Source organism: Megachile rotundata, chromosome 2, assembly GCF_050947335.1.
Source record: "Megachile rotundata isolate GNS110a chromosome 2, iyMegRotu1, whole genome shotgun sequence".
Taxonomy (NCBI): Eukaryota; Metazoa; Arthropoda; class Insecta; order Hymenoptera; family Megachilidae; genus Megachile; species Megachile rotundata.
The window spans coordinates 14,593,739-14,621,521 of record NC_134984.1 but is presented as its reverse complement, the minus strand read 5'-3'; the positions used below and the strand labels follow the sequence as shown (position 1 = coordinate 14,621,521).

General features: G+C 36.4%; 1 protein-coding gene and 1 long non-coding RNA gene across 15 annotated transcripts in view; one reads left to right on the top strand and one right to left on the bottom strand.

Annotated features, from left to right (window-relative positions):
• Window positions 1-497: 497 nt before the first annotated feature.
• Window positions 498-27,783, bottom strand: part of LOC105661850 (uncharacterized) — a 94,694-nt gene continuing 67,408 nt past the window's right edge. For 5 of the 13 annotated variants that reach the window (XR_013037304.1, XR_013037308.1, XR_001095109.2 and 2 more), the window contains 4 exons: window positions 19,224-19,368; window positions 17,290-17,551; window positions 16,907-17,171; window positions 512-976 (listed from right to left, as the gene is read on the bottom strand). This is a non-coding gene — a long non-coding RNA (uncharacterized LOC105661850). Of the gene's footprint in view, window positions 977-16,906; window positions 17,172-17,289; window positions 17,552-18,415; window positions 18,553-19,223; window positions 19,369-27,783 lie in introns of all 13 variants that reach the window. The other 8 variants (XR_013037303.1, XR_013037300.1, XR_013037302.1 and 5 more) reach the window with 6 other exon arrangements.
• The window catches only part of LOC100881673 (lachesin), a 76,707-nt gene continuing 68,289 nt past the window's right edge, over window positions 19,366-27,783 (top strand). For both annotated transcript variants that reach the window (XM_012280027.2, XM_003701008.3), the window contains exon 1: window positions 19,366-19,745. In XM_012280027.2, coding sequence (XP_012135417.1) covers window positions 19,610-19,745 — 136 coding nt within the window. In that variant the 5' untranslated portion in view covers window positions 19,366-19,609. The remainder of the gene's footprint in view (window positions 19,746-27,783) is intronic.

The window sequence follows — 27,783 nt, the reverse complement described above, 5'->3', positions numbered from 1 at the left end:
AATTAATGGTGCAGTATTATTTATAATTAATGTTGGTTTGTAGGTGGAGACGCCATTAATCGTGCTGCGCATGCGCCGCCTTCCGCATTATGGCTGCCAGGCGCGTGGGCGGACCTTCTACTGCGCATGCGCGTAGGTGCGCGGGAGACCTCTTAGTTTAGCGAATACCTCTTCGCTTTCCTGCGATCCTGCTACCAGGAGCAGCTTTAAAACGCCATACGCTAGATGGCGCTGATTCAATTATCAATTGTCGATAATTTAAATTAGGGAAGGAATGAATATGACAGCTTTTTAATGCATCTATAAATTTATTTACTGTTTTTAATTTATATTGTACGTAATTCATATTGTACTACTGTATAGTTACAGTAATTAATACAGTTTTTAATTGCGTATTATTTATCAAAGTGTCGACAATAATATAAAATATAAATTATATAATAAGTATTAGGAAAAGAAATAAATTCTCCAGAACAGAACATACAAGACACAAACATTCGAGTATTTTATATCCATATTTTTTTTCTAATTGTCACAATTATTCAATGTACAAAAGTATATAAATTTTTCACCTGCAATTATAAAATTTATTCCACATTATTCATATTAAATTTTCGTTTCAATTTTTAATTTCCTTTTACGTGCTCCCTGAAACGGTAAGCATTAAAGTGATAACAGCAGTAATTGGCTAGCAAATCTTTTATTTTTATTTCACTGACTCGGAAAGCAGTATTTCGTTGCTCAAGTTTATGTGTACATTTGCAAAATGAGTGTAAGCAAGTGATAGTCGAGGCAGAACGAGGCCAGGATTCTATTCCATTACCTCTGGTTACTCTAGTCTTCCGCTTTTCTTAAATTCCACCCAATGAATTCGTATGAAAATCTTCAAGTATCCATTTTAAAAGAAAACTTCTTCATTTTTCATTTCATTTAATTTTCCATTATTTTTTCAACGTTGGATAGCTCTCTGGGATTTCTGAAATACAAAATACCGCGACATTTTCGTTTTATCTTTGTAATATCTGCACAAATGGGAATATCACGATATCACTGTAGATAAAGGCAAATATACATGGTGTACAATTTTTATTCATAAATGCGAATTAATTGTGAAACTGCTGTAAGAAATTGATTCAAAGCGTTGAATGCTTTAGGTAGAAATATCATTAAGCGTAATTTCTTTCTTGATTGATGGAAGATATAGAGGTCACATAGCAGTTTTTCGTTTTTAATAAATTCTTCTGTTGCAGATGCATTTCATAATATAAATTTCGATCTACAGGGTGTCTCAAAATTAGTGTACGTCCCTGAAATGTAGCTGACGTGATTCTGAATAAGATTTCCCTTTGCAAAAATGTGGTATGAAGCTTTGTTTTTGAATTATTAAGGAAAAACACGGATCAATCAGACCGCGAGATTACGCATGCGCAGATGCGAGAGCGGCAGTTTCGGATAACGCGTAGTTATCCAACGCTTGGTAATCCGACGCGTAGTAATGCAACGCGTGGTAATCCTCCGCGTAGTAATCCAACACGTAGTAATACAGCGTGTCGATATCCAACGCGTAGTAATCCAGCGCGTGCATATTCAACGCGTAGTAATTCCACGCGTAATAATGCAACGCATGGTAATTCTAAGCATAGGAATCTAATGCGTCGTAATCTACGCGTAGTAATCCAGCGTGTGGATATCTAACGCGTAGTAATCCAGCGCGTGGATATTCAACGCGTATAAGTCCAACGCGTGGTAATTCTAAGCGTAGGAATTTAATGCGTGGCAATCTAACGCGTAGTTAACCAATGCGTAGTAATCCAACGCGTAGTAATACAGCGTGTGGATATCCAACGCGTAGTAATCCAGCGCGTGCATATTCAACGCGTAGTAATTCCACGCGTAATAATGCAACGCATGGTAATTCTAAGCATAGGAATCTAATGCGTCGTAATCTACGCGTAGTAATCCAGCGTGTGGATATCTAACGCGTAGTAATCCAGCGCGTGGATATTCAACGCGTATAAGTCCAACGCGTGGTAATTCTAAGCGTAGGAATTTAATGCGTGGCAATCTAACGCGTAGTTAACCAATGCGTAGTAATCCAACGCGTAGTAATACAGCGTGTGGATATCCAACGCGTAGTAATCCAGCGCGTGCATATTCAACGCGTAGTAATTCAACGCGTAATAATGCAACGCGTGGTAATTCTAAGCATAGGAATCTAATGCGTCGTAATCTACGCGTAGTAATCCAGCGTGTGGATATCTAACGCGTAGTAATCCAGCGCGTGGATATTCAACGCGTATAAGTCCAACGCGTAGTAATTCTAAGCGTAGGAATCTAATGCGTGGCAATCTAACGCGTAGTTAACCAATGCGTAGTAATCCAACGCGTAATAATCCAACGCGTAGTAAGCCTAGCGTTATGATTGGTCCGTGTTTTTCCTTAATAATTCAAAAACGAAGCTTCATACCACATTTCTGCAAAGGGAAATCTTATTCAGAATCACGTCAGCTACCTCCCATTTCAGGGAGCACTATTTGTGAGTCACCCTGTACAAATCTACATCTACATTCAGCACCTGTCATTTGTATTGAAAGCACCTCAAAGTTTCTACTAGATACAGAATATTTGAAATATCTTCTTATCGCTTATATACAAAGGCATACCCTACTGTAAGTAATACTAAATAATATTAAATTTGCCGATTTCGTTAAACGTATGTCACGATAAATAATACGCGATGAAATCACGTCAGTTTTCTAACAAACACGTTACGTCTAAGTGAAAAATTCTTGCAAAGTTTCTGTAGGTTGGTGCACGATTCCCTCCCAGTATCTTATCGTATTTTCCAGTGGCGCGTGCACCGGAAGAAATAGAATGTCTGTTTCCTTCTTCCTCGATCTTCTTCCGTAGTGTCTCTTTCCCGTAAATATCACAATAAGAATTTACATGCAAATTTTAAATGCTCGGTTCAGTACGGAATCACTCGTAGTTTCCTTTTTACCGTGCTTCGTATCTCTTTCTTCCTCCCTCCGTGTTCCATTGATTTTTTATCGATAAATACGCGCGTTGAACTCATTTCGAAATTTTGTATTTCTTGTTTGTAACGCTCAAAGAGAGAAATTCGCGTAATTGGAACTCGTGGACGGAATATTTTGCGTTTTATCACTTAAAAAAGAAATCCTACCGTATTCGAATCGGAATGTTTCTTTAATAAATTTCGATTCATGTTTCGCATCAATCACCTGCCCGTTTCAAAGTGTTTCAGATATTTTTCCAGCAATATTATTCCTTATGCACAAGGCTCCCGTGTAAATTTCAAGCTTTCACGAACCTCCAACAAAAATTCTGTCGCATAAAAGTTAAATTACATCTATGTCGATATAACTTTCGCAAATCAGAATGCATTTTTTTTATCCGTATTTATTTTCCCGTGTATGGATGTTGCTATTTGTTATTTAAATGAATCTGCAGGCTGTTCCGAACATTTTTTATTAGAGCCATGACAAATTCAGCGATCGTTCACGTGGCTGGAAAAAAGGGATAAATATTGTAAACAAATCGATCCTTGTACGTTATTAGATCAACGCAAAAATAATTACGTTTTACACGAGTTCCGCTCAAACTTTCCAAAAATTTATTCCTCCGCGAAAAATCCAACGCGTAGTAATACAGCGTGTGGATATCCAACGCGTAGTAATCTAGCGTGTGCATATTCAACGCGTAGTAATTCAACGCGTAATAATGCAACGCGTGGTAATTCTAAGCATAGGAATCTTATGCGTCGTAATCCACGCGTAGTAATCCAGCGTGTGGATATCTAACGCGTAGTAATCCAGCGCGTGGATATTCAACGCGTATAAGTCCAACGCGTGGTAATTCTAAGCGTAGGAATCTAATGCGTGGCAATCTAACGCGTAGTTAACCAACGCGTAGTAATCCAACGCGTAGTAATACAGCGTGTGGATATCCAACGCGTAGTAATCTAGCGTGTGCATATTCAACGCGTAGTAATTCAACGCGTAATAATGCAACGCGTGGTAATTCTAAGCATAGGAATCTTATGCGTCGTAATCCACGCGTAGTAATCCAGCGTGTGGATATCTAACGCGTAGTAATCCAGCGCGTGGATATTCAACGCGTATAAGTCCAACGCGTGGTAATTCTAAGCGTAGGAATCTAATGCGTGGCAATCTAACGCGTAGTTAACCAACGCGTAGTAATCCAACGCGTAGTAATACAGCGTGTGGATATCCAACGCGTAGTAATCTAGCGCGTGCATATTCAACGCGTAGTAATTCAACGCGTAATAATGCAACGCGTGGTAATTCTAAGCATAGGAATCTAATGCGTCGTAATCCACGCGTAGTAATCCAGCGTGTGGATATCTAACGCGTAGTAATCCAGCGCGTCGTTTTAGAGTTGGATTTAAGAGGTCATTCGAACAACATTTTTAAATTGCACGCGGATAATACGACTTTGTGCGATGTAAGTACACGTGCATTACTTGTTTTCCAATCTCGAGGAGATAATAATAAGAAGCAGCTACTCGGGAAAGAAAAGGAACGATCTGCAAAGTATTCTTAAGATTTTCTGCAGTTTCCGCGAAACCCATTCTTTCTTCCGTAAATCCTGTGTGAGAGATCACATGCAAATATCAGGACACGAGATTTTCACGTGAACCGGAGCTAATTTTTCTCGTCTCTCTCTCTTACTCTTTTATTTTCTGCTTTCTTCGTTGATTCTCGAAGGGAGAGCATTATGGGAACCCAGTGTAGAACGTAGGTAAGAGTCGCTAAATCGTCCGTAAAAATTCCTCGAGTAATTGGCCACTGAACTATTTTTCGTTCTTCTCAACTTCTCCCTTCGACACGTTGTCTTTCTAGATTACATCCTCTCTATTTTATGAAAATTGCGCCAACTTCTTCGAAGTACCGTTACATTAATTACTCTTCAATTTATCGTGGATGCAGGTTTAAAATCGTTCGAATGTCTTATCGACAAGTTTTGTTTGGTAAAATGTGCTGAAGACTTGTTTACTATTTTGGGGATTAATTTTTGGAACTTTTGATTCATTAGAATTTTCAGATTCTGAAACTTATAAGATTTTGCATCACCCATAATTTACACGTTTACAAGATTTTTTAAGTTATTCAGATTTTTCAAGATTTAAAATTTAAAAAATTTTTCAAGTTTCTAAAATTATTCCACTTTCTTAAATTTTGCAAGCTTATCAAATTACCTAAATTTTCTGGCTTTCCTAAATTTTTTAAGTTTCTAAAATTTCACATACTTATTCAATTTTCCAAGCTTCCCAAATTACCTTAAGTTTACAAAATTTTCAGGTTTCCCATACTTTTTCTATTTCCCAGATTTTCCAATTCCCAAATTTCTGATAACCTGAAACGCCAAATATTTTTATTTCAAAATCCGCAAAATTAGATTATCAGCTCATGGAACGTTCACGATTGATAATCCGCATCTGCCACATTTCGAAGAGCCATCATCCTCCAATCAAATACCAAACTACTAATCAACCTTCCTACAATTACACTTCGGCAAACAATCCTACAATTACGCAGCCAATTTCCCTCTGACTCTGTATACAATTTTTAGTTCCAGCAAAAATTTAATAAGCTCCACCAATATTTAAAAAATATATCATTTTGGTCAGCAGAGAAAAGATGGTATTTACTTTTCAAAAAATATGCAAAAATGCGACTGCCAATATTTTGAGGTCAAGAAGCTGTATTTCATCGTGATTTCTTTTCCAAAATATTTATTTTATAATTCTTTGGTGAAGAGCTCGATTTTCAAAATTTCCCTGAAAACCTCAGGAGAGGTAACATGCAAGTTTTTATAGAAGAAACTTTTACGACCCGTTTTTTTAAAAAAGCGCTTTTTATGGCAGGGAAGAATTGTACAAAGAATATTTTGGAAAAGAAATCATAACGGAATATTGCTTCTTGGGAATCTGGCAAATGAGAAATCGGGTTTTTCATATTTTTGAAAATTGAATATCTACTATTCTTGCTTTTCTGATTAATACATTATGAGATAAGCAAGAATCGTTGATTTTCTGCCACAGATGCTAAAGGCCCCAAAAATAGTATTTGGAGCATTCGGTAATCAGAGTTGACATTTAAGGGTCAAAATTAAGCACCAATTTGAGTTTGATTGTTGAGACATTCGACGGAAAATTGATACACTTTGTCTTCGTTTATCTTATGTTTCAGTCAGGAGAGACGAAGACAATGCGACTAATGCATCGCAATCACAGTTATAGCATTGAAGTCTTCGCGGTTTACGTACTCGCGGAAAAAGCACGTTTCTCAACTATATTCGATTTGATCGCGTAAAATATCAAATTAACCCTTGTCATGTTAAGACGAGTCCAACTCGTGACTCACGCTCACATGTGAGAAACCTTACCCGAATTTTTAATATTCTCCAACTTGTAATTCAGGTCTAATAATTTGTGCGAAGGATCGCTGAATATAAAATACATTTTAATTTTCTTTGTTTTAACCTCTTACGGCTGAACTTTACGCGACGCTGCTTCTCTGTACGGCATAGTCCAACGCGAATTACGCGTAAACAGCGCTACAATGTGTGACAATGCTGTTCTCAAAGCGAGTATATTGTAACGAAGTTTTTGATGATTAAATTACAATTTTACCAAAGATATGCTTTAACTTTGATAATTTGCTTTTTTAGAAAATTCACAAAACATTTCTAAATGTTCCCAAAATCGTGTATTAGTGCAGACATGGTGCCTAAACCTGGCGGTACCTTTTATTTACATGTAATGTACTTTTGTGGGATTTGTTAATACTCTTGTGAAACGTGGTGAAGGCAGAAAGTGCGAATTAAAGCATGTGAAAACGATCATTCGATTGAAACGGTGAGCGAGGGAGGCGCTATGGCGATATGTGATCTACGACATTCGAAAGCCACAATAGTGGATTGTTGTACAGGGAGATGGTATTGAAAGCCACTATAGTGCGTCGTGCGTAAGAGGTTAAAGCTACGTGACAAACTTTACTTGAATTTTTAATATTTTTCAACTTGAAGTTTATGTCCAATTTGTGTGAAAGTTCGCTGAATATAAAATACGTTTAAGTCAGCTTTGTATTTTTGGTTGACACGTCTGATAAACGACTCTGATATACGTCTCTTGAGTCTAAAGAGTATCTCCGCAGGAAAGTAAAAATCTTTTCGGCTTCAAAACCATAGAATTACTAAGCTTTTGCACATTTTTAAAAATCAAATATCTCCTTGTCTCTCCCGGCCAAAATAACACAAGATAATCAAGGACCGAAACATATCAGTTTTGCAAAAATTCCAGAAAAAATTATGCTAATTGGTGACTACAGTCGACTAAGCAATCACATAAAATAAGGAAAATGACAGCACTCGATTGGAGATTAGTTTCGCGGTGAATCGTGGTGTACGATCGTCCGTATTTGTGATACCGGTCAGGATTCGATTAGGACTTAAGTGGATTATAAACGACGTACTTGCAAATCAGTTCTGCTCGGCAATAATTAACTATCGGCAAGGAGTTCGCTTTAAGCCGTATATACCTTGTGCGGATTCTCTACCGTATTACCTACGGACGGAAATTGAGAGCTCGTTGTCATTGTCGACGACAATGGACCACTCGACGATCCTATGTAAACCCCCTTTCGATCTACTGGCTCGCAAAGTCAACTGGACATTGCGTTTATCATTAATTAAACAAATAGCGAAGTTTCTGCGCGCGAGCCGAGTGTCGATGAAGCCTTTCAACGCGGAGTATTTTCATTCGCGTGTAGTTGTTAAGTATTTGATGGACGGGCTCGGATCATCGATACCTCGATGTGATTCGGTGACATGCAAAGTATCGTGAAATAACGCTAATGGCGTATCGATCGAAAGTTTCAGGTTTTGCGGAATAATAATTTCGGTTGTAAACGCGGGACCGTGTGTATTGTGAGTGCTCGTCAATTCTTATGAGTCTATCGTGGGATTGGAAATTTCAAAGTTGTGGAATTGGAAAATATGGAAATTAAATTTTTTAATTTTGGGATTGGTGGGAGATTGGACATTGGAATTATGAGTGTGGCTATTTGGGGATTTGGAGAATTAAAAATTTGGTAAAGGAACTCTTTCGAACTCTTTTTTAGGTACCTATATTCTTAGATACCTGCACCCCCAGATATCTATATCCTTAGGTACCTACACACCCAGATACCTATATTCCTAGATACCTACGTCCCCACATACCTACACCCCCAGATATCTGTATGCCTAGATACCTACACACTCAGATACCTATATTCCTAGATACCTACGTCCCCACATACCTACACCCCCAGATACCTACACACCCAGATACCTATATTTCTAGATACCTACGTCCCCACATACCTACACCCCCAGATACCTATATTCCTAGATACCTACACACCCAGATACCTATGTATATTCCTAGATACCTACGTCCCCACATACCTACACCCCCAGATACCTATATCCCTAGATACCCACGTCCCCACATACCTACACCCCCAGATACCTGTATACCTAGGTACCTACACATCCAGATACCTATATTGCTAGATACCTACGTCCCCACATACCTACACCCCCAAATATCTGTATGCCTAGATACCTACACACCCAGATATCTATATTCCTAGATACCTACGTCCCCAGATACCTACACCCCCAAATACCTGTATGCCTAGATACCCAGATGCCTATATACCTAGATATCTACATCCTATATACCTAGATACCTACATCTCTATATATCTACACCTCCAGATACCCACATGCATAGATACCTACACACTTATATGCATACACCTCCACATACCTACATTTCTAAGTTCAAATATTCTCAGATTCCTAAATTACAAAATTCCTAAACTCCCTAATGTCCTAGTTTCCTTTATCCTTATATTTTCAAATAAGATTCATAATTTTCTCGTAAGCTTGATAGATTATTAAGCTCACAACTTCGTCACAGCTTCGTCCTCACAACTAGAAGTTGAGAAACATCGCAGTATGTAATTTATTATTTTCAAAGGAAAATATTGCAAGTTACACACGTTTTTATTTTATTAAAAGAACAAAGAAATCGCCTGTGAAATGCTACGAAACAGTTTTTACATTTCTACAAAGGAGACATAACAAGTGCGGCAAATTTTACTGTTTCTGTGTGGATTCGCAATAGACTTTGACACGTGTCAATGGTATTTTATTTAACGCTTAAACACACAACGTAAAACAAACAATAACTAAACTACGTTATATCGACGGCAAAAAAATACAAGAGACCACCAGCAATTTCCTCGTTTTCCACGTTTTTTCGATAAAAATTTTCCGGGACATTTCAATTTTGTAACGTATGCCGATATAATATACAATTATATAACGTGTCACTTTACTGTATGTTGCTATATAACGAGTGACTTGAAAATAGCAATATAACGCGTGGTTTTATGTCGCTTCGCTATATAATGCATGGCGAATACAACGCGCAATGTAGCACGTAACGAACGTAACGAATGGCGATATAACGTATAGTAATTTTACACGTGGTAAAAACAATGTGTGGCGATATATTGTGTGGGTACATTGTGCTGTATTATACAACGAGTGAAGAGCACAACACGTGGCGACATAACCTATGGCGAATAAAATGCGTGGAAGTATAACGCGTGGCAATATAACGCGAGGTTATATAGTACGTGGCAAATACAATGCGCAGCAAGTATAACGCATAGCGAATATAATGAAGGACGGTATAACACGTAGAGAATACAACGCATGGTGATATAACGAGTGGCAATATAAGGCGTTGAAATTTAATATGTGGTAAATATAACGCGTCGAAATATAATACATGGTAAATACAGTGCATGGCGATATAAGGAGTGGCAAGATAACCCGTGGCGATATAACGCGTGATAAATATAACGCGTGGCGATGTAACGCGTGGTAAATGCAATGCGTGGTAATATAACGCGTGGCGATATAATCCGTGACGATGTAACGCGTGGCAAATGCAATGCGTGGTAATATAACGCGTGGCGATATAACCCGTGGCGATATAACGCGTGGTAAATGCAATGCGTGGTAATGTAACGCGTGGCGATATAACCCGTGGCGATGTAACGCGTGGTAAATGCAGTGCGTGGTAATATAACGCGTGGCGATATAACCCGTGGCGATGTAACGCGTGGTAAATGCAATGCGTGGTAATATAACGCGTGACGATGTAACGCGTGGTAAATGCAATGCGTGGTAATATAACGCGTGGCAATATAACGCGTGGTAAATGCAATGCGTGGTAATATAACGCGTGGCAATATAACCCGTGGCGATGTAACGCGTGGTAATATAACGCACGGCAATATAACTCGTGGCGATATAACGCGCGATAAATACAACGCGTGGTAATATAACGCAAGGTAATATAATACGAGGAAAATACAATGCATGACAATATAATGAGCGATAAGTATACCGCGTGGAGAATACAATATATGACGATATAACGTGTAGTGAACGCAACACGTTACGATGAACCACGTGATAAGCGCGGAAGCATAATACGCGAAGAAGCTACGGCAAAAACCATGCGTGGCGATATAACATATAACTACTTAGCACGCCGAAAATACAACTCATAGCGATATAATGCACCGCGATTGTACGTGTGATAATTTGACAAATGGTTATATAACCCGAGACAATATGCAACATGATAGAATCTACATTGATAATCGATATAGCAATAATGTGGTGTAAGACGTCTATATAAAGCGTGGTAAATTCTCTGTATATCTCGTTGTTCTACATTGTTATACAAATTAGTACAAGTAGAGTTGTTCATAACACAAAAGTGGCAATATAACGGGAATCTACTGTACTCGATATTAAATTTCACTCGTCGACGAACTTTGTAGCTATATACAAACGTTCCGCGAACTGTAAACACGATACGTAAATTGATTTGGCGAAGAAACTTTAAGTGGGGCAAAATATTTATAATTACAGATTTAATATATTTCTCGGTAAGGTAAATCATAGTATAATATGTATCGTTTCTTTCTTCTTGTTTCGTCGCGAAACGTCGAATCGAATGCCGTTTATATTAAAATTCTATGGGCGAGTTCGGTTTTGTTCTTTGCCCGGCAACTTCGTAGCCATATTAATTCCTAATGGAAGCATTAATTGCAAAATACTTTGCAGAATTTCCTTCGTTAGAGCGGGTTGTGTGTACCCGGTATAACGTTTGCACTTCGACCAATTGCAAACCTAGTTACGTATTCGCGTAATGCAGTTAAGCATGTAATTAACAAACCAGTAACGGGAAACGTGTGAAAGTAATTAATTGCTCACGCCGCTCATGACAAGGAAACAGGCCAATTAACCTTGCCAGTTGCCAGCCAAGGCGAAAGTGTTTAATTTCTAATTATTTCTCATGCGCTTAATACCCGACGTCAATATTCGATGCCTAGGCGTTAACGAGTTTCGTTAACGACGCGTCGCGACGCTTGATTCGTTGCTCGCCATTCTTCATTATTACGATATATTTACCGGGCTCGGTACTTTTTATTTAGATTTATTCAGGCAACGAAACTCCGCAGAATCGTAGACGTTGTGAACATCCGACGAATCTACTTCGTCCGTAATTAATTAAGGGTAAATGATTTACGATATACGAAAGAGCTTTTTACTTTATTACCGAACTGTTCAAACTGTCAAATATTTGACACACTTCGATGACGAAATTTTCCTAAAAAGCATAATGCAATGTGACGTTTTATGAAAATTTCTGCATACACCTGTAATGCGTTTTTACATAAAATGATTAATGATTGTCGTTCGAGATTTATTTCGGTTAATAATTTTATGAAATCGGTGAAATTTAATTCGATGCGATGTTGGCTTGTTCTAAATATACTTACACCTAATCTGAACTAATGTACCGTCCCAGGTAATTCAAATTTAATGCAACCTTAATCTAATTTAACTTAACTAATGTAATCTAATCAAATGTAACTAACGTGAGCTTAGTTATCTTGTCTTAATGTTACTGACCTAATACGCCATAATGTAATATAAATTAATTTAATGTAGCTTAACTTCACATTAGACTAACATAACCTAACTTACTTCGACTTTAACCTACTCTTTTTACAATCTATGTATGATCAAATTTAATATAACCTAATCTGACATAACCTAACTTGATTCAGTGTTAACTTCTTCTATCTACAATCTATCTATGATCAAATTAATATAACCTAATCTAATGTAACATAATTTAATTCAGCCTTAACCTATTTTAAATACAATCTATCTGTGATCAAATTAATATAACCTAATCTGACGTAACATAATTTAATTCAGCCTTAACCTATTTTGAATACAATCTATCTATGATTAAATTAATATAACCTAATCTGACGTAACATAATTTAATTCAGCCTTAACTTATTTTAAATACAATCTATCTATGATTAAATTAATATAACCTAATCTGACGTAACATAGTTTAATTCAGCCTTAACCTATTTTGAATACAATCTATCTGTGATCAAATTAATATAACCTAATCTGACGTAACATAATTTAATTCAGCCTTAACCTATTTTAAATACAATCTATCTATGATTAAATTAATATAACCTAATCTGACATGACCTAATTTAATTTAGCCTTAACCTATTTTAAATACAATCTATCTATGATCAAATTAATATAACCTAATCTGACATGACCTAATTTAATTTAGCCTTAACCTATTTTAAATACAATCTATCTGTGATCAAATTAATATAACCTAATCTGACATAACCAAACTTAATTTAGCCTTAACCTATTCTAAAAACAATCTATCTGTGATTAAATTTAATATAACCTAATCTGACATAACCTAATTTAATTCAGTGTTAAGCTATTTTATCTGCAATCTATCAGTGATTAAATTAATATAACCTAATCTGACGTAACATAATTTAATTCAGCCTTAACCTATTTTGAATACAATCTATCTGTAATTAAATTTAATATAACCTAATCTGACATAACCTAATTTAATTCAGTGTTAACCTATTTTATCTACAATCTATCTATGATCAAATTTAATATAACCTAATCTGACATAACCAAACTTAATTCAGCCTTAACCTAACTTATCATCTGTCTATAATCTAATTCAATCTAACTTAATCTGACCTATAATCTAATATAATCTAACCTAACCTAATTTAATCAAACCTAATATAACCTAACCAATTCTGACCAAATTTCACCCCCTCCATCTTGAAACTCAGTACGAGGTAACCTCTTACAATAAATTCCATAAAGAAGTTTGCAATTAATGCAAGTATCAGGTATTAATATGGTTTCAGAGGTATAATGGCTTCTTTTGTTGTGCAACATACTGCACGCTTATGTCACTACGCGAATACCTACTCACTTAAATTTTTTAACATTCCTTTCTTTCGTTTTTCTTTTTGTCTCCTGTACTACGTTTTTTCCCGTTGCATTATAAGGCGCCTGCCTTTTCATTCGTGCAACAGCGGTTGCTCGGTGATACGAGATAAAAGACGTCGCGTATAAAGTACTGAAGTCTCTATGTCCTTAGATAAAAATAATATAAATTGACAATAAACAGCGCGATGCATAAAACAACGCGGTAGTTTTGTGTTATTAGATTAACAAAATGTACCTCACGAAAATTGAGTTTTAGAAACAACTGCTTATTATTTAAAGTGGTTCTAATCAATTTATTTGAAAGTTAATTTTAACTTGTAATGTAAAAGAATAAATAAAATTCTCTCATATTATTATTTACAAAAATTGTACATTAATGTTTAGTAAAAATAAAGAATAACTGAAACTGGTACACAATAATTAATCTCTCTGTGAAAAAGTCCTCTGTAAAAATAATTAATTCCTTGATTAGAACTAAACCATCGATAATAAAATAATTTTATTTATTGTCAGTCTTATTCTTTTCGGACAATACGTATAAAATAATCGTGAAAGTGAGATGTTAGCGAAAGGATAGAATGTTTGTATCGAGCAAATTCAAAGTACCGCAAGATGGTTACACATGTGAACATTCTGCAACTCTTTTACCGATACCGTGCGCGCACGTATGTCCAATAATCGCATCGATTCCGTTTTTGCATTTATTTACCAGCGCATAAACATGATATTTTACATTATTCGAATGACGAGAACGTCGCGGAGTTTTCGATAAAAGACGAGTCGTGGAATTTATTTCAATTTGATATTTATCGTAATCAATTGTTCCATCTTCTTTCGCGGCGGTAAATTCCGAATTACCGTTTTCATTTACATTGCTGGCATAATAACTAGGAGCTTATTTTAATCGATAAGTTCCACAAGTACACAAGCGAAGATTACTATCATTTAATTCCGGGAAGAAATTCAATGTCGTAACTTCGTCGCGTATAAATCGCGACTTACGTATATTTAAATTACCTAAGATTCAATTGTATTAACTCTCGACATGCAATTTCTGTAACAGTACCGCTCTTTTACCATATCTATTAACCCACTAAAAGTTATAATTATTTTACTAAAATTTATTGAACGAACAATTATTGTTAATATTAAAATAAATAAATATTAAATGAAGATCTGTGACAGACATCACATATCAGTTTTATAATATTCATATTATTATCCATATTATTACCATAAAATTATGAACAAACCTCGTAAAATAAAAAAAAGCAGCTAACATGTTATATAAGCTTATAGTTACACACATGAGATCTGCAATTTATTAAATCCTTAAAACACGATAAAACGTCCAATAAAAAGCTTTCAGTATATTAGCTCGCTAGTATATAAGATTAATTTAATAAAAACGAAGTCGATAAAAAAAAGTTCCGATACACATGAACAAACTCGGACGATAAATCGTTGAGCAACGCGTTCTATATCACCACACACAGTATATTGTCATGCATTCTATATTGGCGTGTCCAATATCGCTTTTCTCTGTATATCACGCGTTGTATATAGCCGTGGGTTAAATATCACCATGTGATCTGCATGGCTACATGCTATATGGGCAGGCACTGTATACTGCTCAAAGCTGTATGTCGTCATATGCCATATATTGCCAATCATTATATATCGCCGGGCGCTATATGTTTTTACTTGCCATTGTTACGCATCTTCTATCGCTACTCGTCATATATTGCAACTTGACATATATTGCCACTCGTTATATATTGCAACTTGTTATATATCGTCACTCGTCATATATTGCAACTTGTCATATATTATATTATAACTCGTCATATATTGCAACTCGTCATATATCGCCACTCGTTATATATTGCAATTCGTCATATATCGCCACTCGTCATATATTGCCACTCGTCATATATCGCCACTCGTTATATATTGCAACTTGTTATATATCGTCACTCGTCATATATTGCAACTTGTCATATATTATATTATAACTCGTCATATATCACCACTCGTCATATATTGTAACTCGTCATATATCGCCACTCGTTATATATTGCAATTCGTCATATATCGCCACTCGTCATATATCGCCACTCGTTATATATTGCAACTTGTTATATATCGTCACACGTCATATATTGCAACTTGTCATATATTATATTATAACTCGTCATATATCACCACTCGTCATATATTGCAACTCGTCATATATCGCCACTCGTTATATATTGCAATTCGTCATATATCGCCACTCGTCATATATCGCCACTCGTTATATATTGCAACTTGTTATATATCGTCACACGTCATATATTGCAACTTGTCATATATTATATTATAACTCGTCATATATCGCCACTCGTTATATATTGCAATTCGTCATATATCGCCACTCGTCATATATTGCCACTCGTTATATATTGCAACTTGTTATATATCGTCACTCGTCATATATTGCAACTTGTCATATATTATATTATAACTCGTCATATATTGCAACTCGTCATATATCGCCACTCGTTATATATTGCAATTCGTCATATATCGCCACTCGTCATATATTGCTACTCGTTATATATGGCAACTTGTTATATATCGTCACTCGTCATATATTGCAACTTGTCATATATTATATTATAACTCGTCATATATTACCACTCGTCATATATTGCAACTCGTCATATATCTCAACTCGCCACATATTGCAACTCGTTATATATCACCACTCGTTATATATAGCCACTCGGCATATATCGCCACTTGTCACATATCTCTACTCGTCATATATCGCCACTCGTCATATATCGCAACTCGCCACATATTGCAACTCGTTATATATCACCACTCGTTATATATAGCCACTCGGCATATATCGCCACTTGTCACATATCTCTACTCGTCATATATCGCCACTCGTCATATATCGCAACTCGCCACATATTGCAACTCGTTATATATCGCCACTCGTTATATATTGCAACTCGTCATATATCGTCACTTGTCATATATCTCAATTCGCCACATCTTGCAACTCGTTATATATCGCCACTTGTCATATATCTTTACTCGTCATATATTGCAACTCGTTATACAACTCGTCATATATTGCAACTGGCTATACGTTGTCACTTATCATATACCGTCACGCGTTCCATATCGGTACGCATCATATATCAACACCCAAGTAAGATTTGTAATCGAGCGTCTTCTTCAAAAACGATAAAACTTTTCAGCAATAAAAAACTTTGACAATGTATTAGAGCTAACAAGGTTAATTAATAAAAACGACGTCAGTATAAGAAAGTTTTGATACACGTGAACGAGCTCCGAGAATAAATGAAGCTCGTGGGATTGATCAATATTCAAATAATCTTAAGATACATACGTTTGATCGGCGCATCCACGTCTCTTTTCGTGTTCATACTACAAATCGAAAATCGTTCGGCATTGTTAACGACGAAAAAGATCGTAGCTCGTAATTTCGGAACAATCACTTCTATCATTCCAAATTCCACCTCTCGTATTCTCATAACGTCAGCTCAGACTGCACCGACCTATCTCCCACGTCTCCTTCTTCGTGTTCGTAGAGTAGTATGTCGTGATCTTCTTAGATGCGTGGAATTGTCCCAACGAAACTCGTTATCTCGTGTCTAGAAACGGAACAAGCTATCTAACCACCGTGACAGAGAATAGAAAGGGGCAAGTGTTCATCAATTACAGTATCGAATGAACATTAAATAATCATCGAGATTGCATTAATATTTATACCCTCGAACGACCAGCCAATGAGGCGTCGGTAATTTTAATTTCATTTTATGTTTGTTCGTTGATTTCGCGTCGATCGGCCAATAAATTAGTCCTTGTGCGTAACTCTTTTATATAATTAAACGAAATTAATGCGATTATAAATCAGAATTTCTTTACTTTCGGTAGGTACACGTAGATTATTATTCCGATCCTCTTCAGGTACTTCATTTATATATACAGTTCGTTCATTTTAAGTCGGCTCGCGGGAATATTCCAGGGCAAACTGAAAATATCATAAAAGTGTTATGATAGAAGCTGTTTGGTATGATAGAAGATATAATGTGACATAAATAGCTTTTTCATAGGTGAAATAGCGAAGGAGATTTTGAGTGGCCAGTTTTTTTAAACGGTGTAATAAATTTTTGTATGTAGGTTAAGTCTATGAAATATTCTGTGGAAAAAATGTATGAGCAGTGTTAAACAGGTTAATAGTTTGAAAGGTATTTTGAATTCAGAAATGGGAGATATGGAAATTTAGAGACGTTAGAGTTCGGTAATCTGACAATTTCAAAATATTAAAATTAAATGGTAAAAGTTTAGCAACTTTATGGAAATTAAGATATGTGGAATAACAGTTCTGAATATAAATCTGAAAATTTAGTAATTAAATTTGCAGTTTGCGGAACAAAATTTTATAATTTACCGATTTGGAAATTTGGAAGTCTGAAAATATAAGAATTGAGAGTTACGAACGTCCAAAATGAAAATTCATAAATTTTGCATCAGCAATGTCACTGGAACCCGCAAAATAATATATGAAATCGCAATAATTAAAATCCGCAAAACGAGAAGATTAACATAAAGCATCAAAGCGTAGTCGAAAATTTCATTAGTCACAGTCTCCTCCACAGTGTCATCGGTTTGAAGATAAACACGAACGCGATTGGTCAAAAACGAGGCACGTTGAGCGACCGCGGCTTAAAGAAGCCGTTTACAGTTCAAAAACCAAAAGCGACCAGCTCGTGTAGCAAATTGAAACCGTCTCTCCCCGAGTGGTACCGGTTAAACACCATACATTATCAACGTCACCGATCACCGTTCCCGAAGAAGCAGAATAAGAAGAAGTAGCTGTAACGAGTTTCGTTACCTGGTACCAGGGAGCGAGCGTTGGCAGGCAAGAGGGATGCTAGGAGGCATTCGTCCAAGCCGATCCCGAGGAAAGAAACAAGAACTCAGACAGCATGTGTCCGAGTGAAAAGCTTGGCCGGTTCTCCAGCTATGAAACTTTGGAAAAAGCAAAAAAACCTTTGGAAAAAGATAAAAATGCGATAGGTAAAGCAGAGAGACACCGCGGCGGATAGACGCGGAAAGGAGGGAAAGGGACAGCGCGGAATCGTGGGGAGAAAGACGGGAACAGAAGGAAGACGGCACATAAACGTGAATGAGAGGATGAGGTGGAGTGGTGTACGTGGCTGGGACGGGGAGAGCCAGCGAGAGGAGGAGGAGGAGGAGGAGAGAGATTTGTGAAGGTACGAGAAAGCAGCAGAGGTAGCAGCAGTGGCAGCAGCAGTGGCAGCAGCAGTGCCCGGGCATCAGGGCACAGAGTCTGGTCGGCGCAGGCGCCAGAGGGTAGTAGACGGTTCCTGGTGCGGGCTGCAGGCGGCGGAGGGTCAGGGAGGTGGGTGTCGGAGGGTACCTGTAGGAAGTTTATCGGCGAGCGGCGGTGGGTGCCTTTGGAGGTGGGGTTGTAGGTGGACGATGGAGGTGGAGGCAGGAGCATACTCCGTACACCGAGGATTTCCAGGCAGAGCAGACAGTCTACGGCCCGGGACAGAGGGACCAGGACCAGCCTCGGGAAGAGAGCTGCTCGTCGTGGACCCTCTTCCTTCTTACCCGCGGTACAACGGATTTTTTCTCCTCTTGCGCGGTGTTGGTGACCTTGAATGTTTACGTACCTTCGTGACGAGAATGGAGCAAACGTTTCGACGATAGAACAGTGAGGCCCCACGGGAACACTCGTCCCCGGACGCACGATCGTCGCGTGATCGTGGAGGTCGGAACGGTGCGTTTGTCGCCGATCGGTGCCGAGATCGGGACGACCTGAAGAGGAAGAAGAAGTAGAGATGAGAGAGATCGTTCGGCCGGGAATTGCTCGGAGCACGTGCCTCGCACGCAGAAGGCGCCCGGAACGGCACCAGGTGCGCTAATCGAGGACCAATCTACGGGATAAAAGTGAGACGAATTGAACGTTGCGGCGAGTTGAACGTCTTTTTAACGTTAATACCCCGAGATTCAACGTGATCTTCGAATCAACGCGGAAGGAAAGAACCGGCGAGCAGGAATGCCAGCTCGTGCTGTTCACTCTTCGAGCACGATCTCGATGATCGTTTTATTAACATCCCTTTCGATGCTCATCGGGGTCGACGGCATGGGACATGTCAGTGGACATAACGTTGATCGGATGCCGTTTCATCAGGGTGAGTTTTATGTCGTTTGATCATCCACGGATTTTCTTTCGTCGTTTCTTTCACAAGTAGATTGGTTACTGATTGCTACTTCGTTTGTGCGCGTTACGATACAACTGCAATTAGGTACTCGATTTTCATTGGTTACTGTGTGCCACGGAGAAACAATGTGATCTTGTTACATGTGATTCCAATTCAAATTTACTCACAGCTATTTTAAAGTTATTTGTATTCCATATAAATTGAAAATTATACTTTATCATCAGAATACTCGATTAAAATTAGGAAAATTTACACGCGAATTGAAATTTTAAATAATTTTACAAATATTTATATGAAATTGAAAATTTTTATTATTGTGATTAAAAATTCAGTTAATTAAAATTAAGAAAATTTGCACGTGGTTCGAAACAAAATTTATTTTAAACAATTTTAAAAATGTTTACTTGAAATTAGAATTGAAAATTGATATTATTGTGATTGGAAGTTCAGTCACTTAAAATTAAGAAAATTTGCACGTGGTACGACACAAAATTTATTTTAAACAATTTTAAAAATATTTACTTGAAATTAGAATTGAAAATTGATATTATTGTGATTGGAAGTTCAGTCACTTAAAATTAAGAAAATTTGCACGTGGTTCGAAACAAAATTTATTTTAAACAATTTTAAAAATGTTTACATGAAATTAGAATTGAAAATTGATTATTGTGATTAGAAGTTCAGTCAACTAAAATTAAGAAAATTTGCACGTGGTTCGAATTAAAAATCTTAATATTAGAAATATTTATATGAAACTGGATACACGTGATTAAAATTCGAATTTCTGTAAAATGGATACATGTGACTGAAATTTACTTTATGCAACGTCGGAGATTTGTGTATCAGAAGCGTGCGCTGAAAATATTTCCGTGTCGACAAAGTTGAAATTTAATAGATGTAAAATTGGAGAAAATTGAATAACATGTGATTTGTGAATGAGAAAACCGGGCACAGAGTGCATACACTAACGCGTATCGACAGGTGAAAAACACGAAAATGAATTTTTGACAGGCCATCGGTAAATGTCTATCGTTGCTCATTCTAGTTCGACAGCTCCGAAGAATTCACTGTTTACATTTATTTGTTCGGTAGCGGAACAACAGCCACTCTTGTTTTACAACGCTGCACTAATTTAAAAGTTCGCCGAGTTATATTTATAACACATGTAACATGCCGCGCGTATGTTAATATCCATAACTTTATATGACTTAATTTGAAGCTGTAACTACAAGTTAAATTGTTTCATCCGCTTAAATTTGTAGAAACCACGGAGCTCTGGTTTAGCATACACTGATTTCGTATAAATGATATTTCAGTTTAAATTTCGTATAAATATTACAAATTTTCCGCACGTTAAATTTCGGTTTTAACTTCATTCAAATATTTCGAGTTCCATATAAATTAAATCGCGACATTAATTACGCAAAAAAATTACATTTCAATTTTAATTTCGCATGAATGTTCCCAAGTGCTATTTCGATTAAAGCGTTCTTAGTATTGTATGAAATCATTTTCAATTCTGATAAAATGAAAACATTCGAAGCTAATTTAAAGCTCGATTACGATTTAAACGAAATTCCATACGAATCAATTCGGAACCACGCAAGATTTTATCAATAAATGTAAATATTCGCTTTTTGCGTGAACAAAATTTGATCGCGTAAAATTTTAGAAACGGGAGAATTAAAAGCTAAGAAATAAATTGTTGAAAGTCAAATAAAGATGGGACCATAAGTAGAAGTGTAGTATAAACGAGGAAACTCGGCGATAACTATTAATTAAGAGCAAATAGTAACGACCAGAAGGGAAACGTCTAAGATTACTGGTGTCATAACCTGCATCGCGTTAAGTGAACAGTTTAACGAACGATCTAAACTTTTACTCGTATCGCGTAAGGCCAATCTTGCGCCAAAAAGGGGAAAAAAAATAGAAAGATCCAAAATGTACTCCCTCGAGGCGATCATTCAACCCTTCACTGTTTCGAGCCCACGGGCAAAAAGTCATTTCACAGTCGCTACACTTTTTACCGCAGCACCAAGACACACCGTATAGCACTGTTTACCGTATTTCGCAGAGGGTTACGCTTTAGCACCTTTCTCACCCTATCTCCGTTTCTTCCATTTCTTTTTTTGGATACAATATACGAATCGACATACTTTGCATTCTGTATTTGGATTTCTGCAGAACTACGTTCCGTAGAATCTGGGAAGATGTTGACGGATTTAGATTACCTACTGGGGATCAAAGGGGTATTTGCAGACCTTGCTTTTCTTGCAGTTACTCTATTTGAACGAAACGTGGATATTGTATTGCATTACGTTCGGTATATATTACACAGCTATTTGGAATTCTAATGTATTCATTTCGATTGATTATGTTCAGCGTTAATTAACTATCGTTTTATGTGCGTTGAAATTTTTGTGGCAGTATAAAAATGGCAATATAACGAGAGTTCAATGTGTCATAGTATGTGGATTTGATAACGCTTCAATTTCTAGTTACAATACTTTTTTTTCTTAATCGTAGCATGTTTCAAAAGATAGGAAATAGCTTAGAGTGTCTTATGGCAGATACTCGTTATATTGCCGCCGATCATATTGCGATGTGTTTCATTTCTATTCGTTGTAATTTTTATCTGTTTTACATTACTATGAGTTTTAAGTAGCAATGTGTTTTATATCATTATGCATTTGATATTGGCAGATCCTATATACCTTTTGTATATCGCCACGTGCAGTATATTGCCATGCATTTAATATTAGCGCGTGTTCCATATAGTTTTCGACTGTATTTCGTCATGCATTGTATATTGTATTAAATATCACTGTGTGTCATATATCACCACTCGTCATATATTGCAACTCGTCATATATGGCCACACGTCATATATTGCAACTCGCCATATATCGCCATTTGTCATATATTGCAACTCGTCATATATCGCCATTCGCAATATATCGCCACACGTCATATATTGCAACTCGCCATATATCGCCATTTGTCATATATTGCAACTCGTCATATATCGCCATTCGCAATATATCGCCACACGTCATATATTGCCAGTCGTCATATATCGCCACTTGTCATATATTGCAACTCGTCATATATCGCCACTTGTCATATACTGCAACTCGTCATATATCGCCATTCACAATATATCGCCACACGTCATATATCGCCATTCACAATATATCGCCACACGTCATATATCGCCATTCGCAATATATTGCCACACGTCATATATCGCCATTCGCAATATATCGCCACACGTCATATATCGCCATTCGCAATATATCGCCACTTGTCATGTATTGCAACTCGTCATATATTGCAACTCGTCATATATCGCCACTTGTCATACATCTCTACTCGTCATATATCGCCACTTGTCATACATCTCTACTCGTCATATATTGCAACTCGTCATATATCGCCACTTATCATATTCTCATTCGTCCTCTTGTCATATATTGCAACTCGTCATGTATCGTCACTCTTCATATATCACCACTTGTCATATATCATCATGCATTACATATCAGCAACATGTTGCCACAAACATACTCTTTAAATTTCAAACTGCTATTATGTTAGTTTCACAGTAACTTTATTTGCATCTAACACTGTTAGTTTTTTAATATTTTGAATCTTGGTATGTACGTAATAAAAATGTGTGGCCTGCTGCACGTCACACATACACACATATCGTATTAATACTAAAACATTTATACATGCATATCATTCCGATCAAACAGCAGCTTTCCCGTTGATGCAGTATAAATGTTGTTTTGCATTGCTTTATGTTATCAAATCATTTCCAACTGTCCATACTTCAAAATTCACCATTTGACACGTATAATAACCAAGTTTCAAAAGCGAATGACAGATCAGGTAAACAAACGAGCCAATCACACACCAAACAGTCTTTAAATCTCTTTTCGAATTTATTTTAAATTCCACTGTCGAATCGTCCGATTACAAGTGCAACACCGAGATCGAAAGAGCAAGTAGTCCTTTTATTTAACGGAGTTAATCACTTTGGTAATTGAACCGAACGGTTCAAATGTTGCAAAGTATGAATTTGTCTCTAGGTTCGAATATCAAATAAATTCACATGATCATTCCGAATCGGGTTACAAAGAGACGGGATAAAAAACACTGAAGGGAAACAAATTTCCAGTGTGAGGAACAGCGTGATATAAAATGTTCTCTGACGAATTGCATTTATGCAGTTTGTTGTTTTTATCATGTTACATGTCTAATTGCATTGATTATTTTACCGTTCATTACTTAGTATGTACAGCGTTGCAACGGGCAAGAAAAAGGTTAGCCAGTCATGCTACCACACGAACTTCAGTAGAAATTAGGCTTTATTGTTTCAAAGACGACGTGGAGTTTGTGGAAGTTCAAGTTTCTACCTGGAGGGTCTTATTGTCTACGTTTCCTACGTATCCACTGTTTGAATTGGATAGTTCTATATATACCTTTATTAATTATCAAGTTTGCACACATTTTGCAAACTCTGTTCATTTTTACAGTCATATGTTATTCCTTTTTCAAAGATAGGTTTAATACGCAGATATAAATGTACCAAACGTTATCGATTCTCTAGATATTCCATTTACTAAAAAAACAAATATGTGTATGCATAAATAAAATCCGCACGAAAACAATAAAAAGCGTGTAAAATTTATGAGACAGTGGAAACTCGTTACGCAAATATAGTTGAATGGAATTTGCGAAGTATTCGCGATCTTACTGTGCAGTCAAATTGAAATTACATAGCATTGATGAAATTCCTGGCAAACATCTGAAACCACATGTTGCGTGGTTCGCAGATCGCATAGAAAATGTTTAATTGACACAAGTCTGAGATGGGAGATCGCATGCATATCTGAAAAAACATGATGTACGGTCGTTTCACGAGCACAGCTGCATTCCTTTTCATTTGGCTGGTGCAGTCATAGACACGTGGTATGCATTTTTTCTCGAGTCGTCTCAACAAGGGGTAACATTTCGTCGTGCTTTTATGCATGTATGTATGTATGTATGTACGTAGCATCGCATATAGGAACAAGTTGTACCGTAAGGCGGTGGTTTACCTTGCCACATTACAGAAGCCACTTGGAGAGGTGGCAAGGGTATGCAGGAAATCGCATGCAACGTGACCTACTTGCCAAAACAGTTGGAATTCGAGATTCCTTATTAAGAAAACTTCAGCGTTGCTTGATGGTATGAATTTTCTAAGTCGCCCGAGTTAGCAAACTTGTGGATTGTCAAATTTATTTTCCCTGCACTCCGCTGCACTTTTCCGGATTTCATCCAGACGCTACCGATACGTTTCTGTTCTACTTGATCCGTCGAAATTTGTTACCGACCTATCCGTTCTTACGAAGATTGGATATTTAATGGGAGGTCCATTTGGCGATTTACTTAATCGTTCTTGAAAACTTAGCGGTGCGTTCTTAGAAAGACTTTTGTAATTTCGTTTCATGCATTCATATTCTTAATTTTTTGCTCTTTTTGAGGGAGGTGGACTGTTTTTACCGACTATAAACTTTAAACATTTTTGAATTTTTAAATTCGCCAATGTAACAATTTGGTAACTTTTAAGTTTAAAAATTTGCAAATTTGCATATTTAACAACTTCCAAATTGAGGATTGTATAAGTTCACTAATTTTTCAGTTTTCTAGATTCAAATTAAGAAATTTTCCAATTCACCAATTTAACAATTCACCAATTTACCAATTCACCAATTTAACAATTTACCAATTCAACAATTTAACAATTTACCAATTCACCAGTTTAACAATTTACCAATTCATTAATTTACCAATTCATCAATTTACCAATTCATCAATTTTCCAATTCACCAATTCACCAATTCACCAATTCAACAATTTACCAATTCATCAATTCACTAATTTACCAATTCATCGATTTATCAATTCATTGATTCATTACTCGACCAATAAGGAATTTACTAATTCACCAATTTACCACTTCATCAACTCCCCAATTCATCAATTCCCCAATTTACTAATTCACCAATTCACCAATTCATCAATTTATCAATTTGCAAAGATATCAATTTACCAATTTACCAAATCATCAATTCATCATTTATCAATTTGTAAAAATATCAATTTACCAATTTGTAAAGATATCAATTTACCAATTTACCAAATCAATAATTCATCAATTCATCAGTTCACCAATTCACCAATTCACTAATTCATCAGTTCATCAATTCATCAATTCATCAATTCATCAATTCATCAATTCATCAATTCATCAATTCATCAATTCATCAAATCAGCAATCTAACACCTCATTAATTTACCAATTAACTAATTTGCCAAATTTCAACCTAAAAAATTCTTGACTTCACAAAATCTACTCTAAATTGCAGAAGTTTGGATAGTTTATAAATATACAAATTTGTAACTTTAGTTTTGGCATAAATTTATGAAACTTTATTATTCATATACCGCACTAAATATTCATATTCATAGGATATTTATACAACTTTACATGTACGATATATCCCCGTAAGAAACTGTTTCCGCGATTTATATCATCACGTTCAAAATTGCGTATTTTCACATTTCCACGGTATTTTCATTTTTGAAAGAACATATTTACTATTATATTACGTTAGGTTGTGACATAAGTTCATAACGGAAACGGAACGTTGCAATCTACTTTTTTTTAACTTCTTCTAAACGGCGAAGGTTTTAATTTAACTTGAAATGGAAAATATACGAAAAAATAATATCGCGAAGAAAAAAGCGGCTATCTAGTAACATGTAATATTTATATATCACAAACAAAATCGCATGGTAAAATATCTCGTTTCATAAGCGGAGTAAAAGAAACGTCGGGGACTTACGTTACGATTTAATCTTTACTTGCATACTGTTGCACGATGCGAAAGATAACACACCACGAAATTATCGTATCTTGTAAAACATAAATGACCCGGGCACCGCATATTTTAATAATCAGAAAATTATTCGAAACATTTATTGGCTTGTTCCAATTACCCGCGTTGCGCATTCAAATAACGTTGCAAATTTGCGATATAAAATATATATTTAATCTCATTTACAATTTAAACACAATTTCTGCATGAATATTTGTTTAGTGTTATTCCGTTATCATTATCTCGATCGCTAGGTGAAAATTGTGTTCGCGAAAAAATCCTGCAACGGGGAATTAATCGAAAACATTTGCTCGCTGTAATTTTCTTGTTATTCGCGGAAGACGTGGAACAAGCACGTTTTCCGAAATGAAAAAATCATGCAACGAGGTATTAATATTTTCCGCAAACTGTTGCCTCTCCCCGCAAACGTATTGGATTTATCGATCGAGGAAGTTTCTTTACGACCGCGAATTGATTCGCGAATTAAAACTATCTCCTAAATGAGGGAATCTTGACGAAGAAATTTAATATCGCCGGGTATTAAGATTGCTATACAACGAACATTGTTCACGGAATTGTATGTTAGACATAGCCTGCATTCTGTATACTTCGGTTGAAACCAGATACGCTTTATTAATTCCTTCGAAGAAATTTCGTTGCAGCTACTTCCTGTTGAGCATAGTTTCAAATCCTATTGTCAACATGGTACAAAGTGCACGGGCATCACAATATTTCTTTGCTTTTAATAACGCCGAATACTCCGATTGATAAACTGTCCGAGTTGTTAATAATAACGTGAATTGATAATGCACCCGACGGTTGAAAAGTTCTTAATCCGATCACGTGATTTAATAACTATCATGAAAATTAGAACGTCATACTCGCACTTTCTAAATGGATTACCCTCGTTTTTCATGCAACTTACTGGCTTTAACTCTTTAACTCTTTACTCGAAGAAGATGTAAATTATTTATTGCAAAAATCGTGAAGTTACGGTCGAAAGCAGTGAAATATGAAAATGCAGATTTTTTAGTTTGAAATTTAGGGAATTGCGATAAAGGGATTTCGAGGTGTAGGGA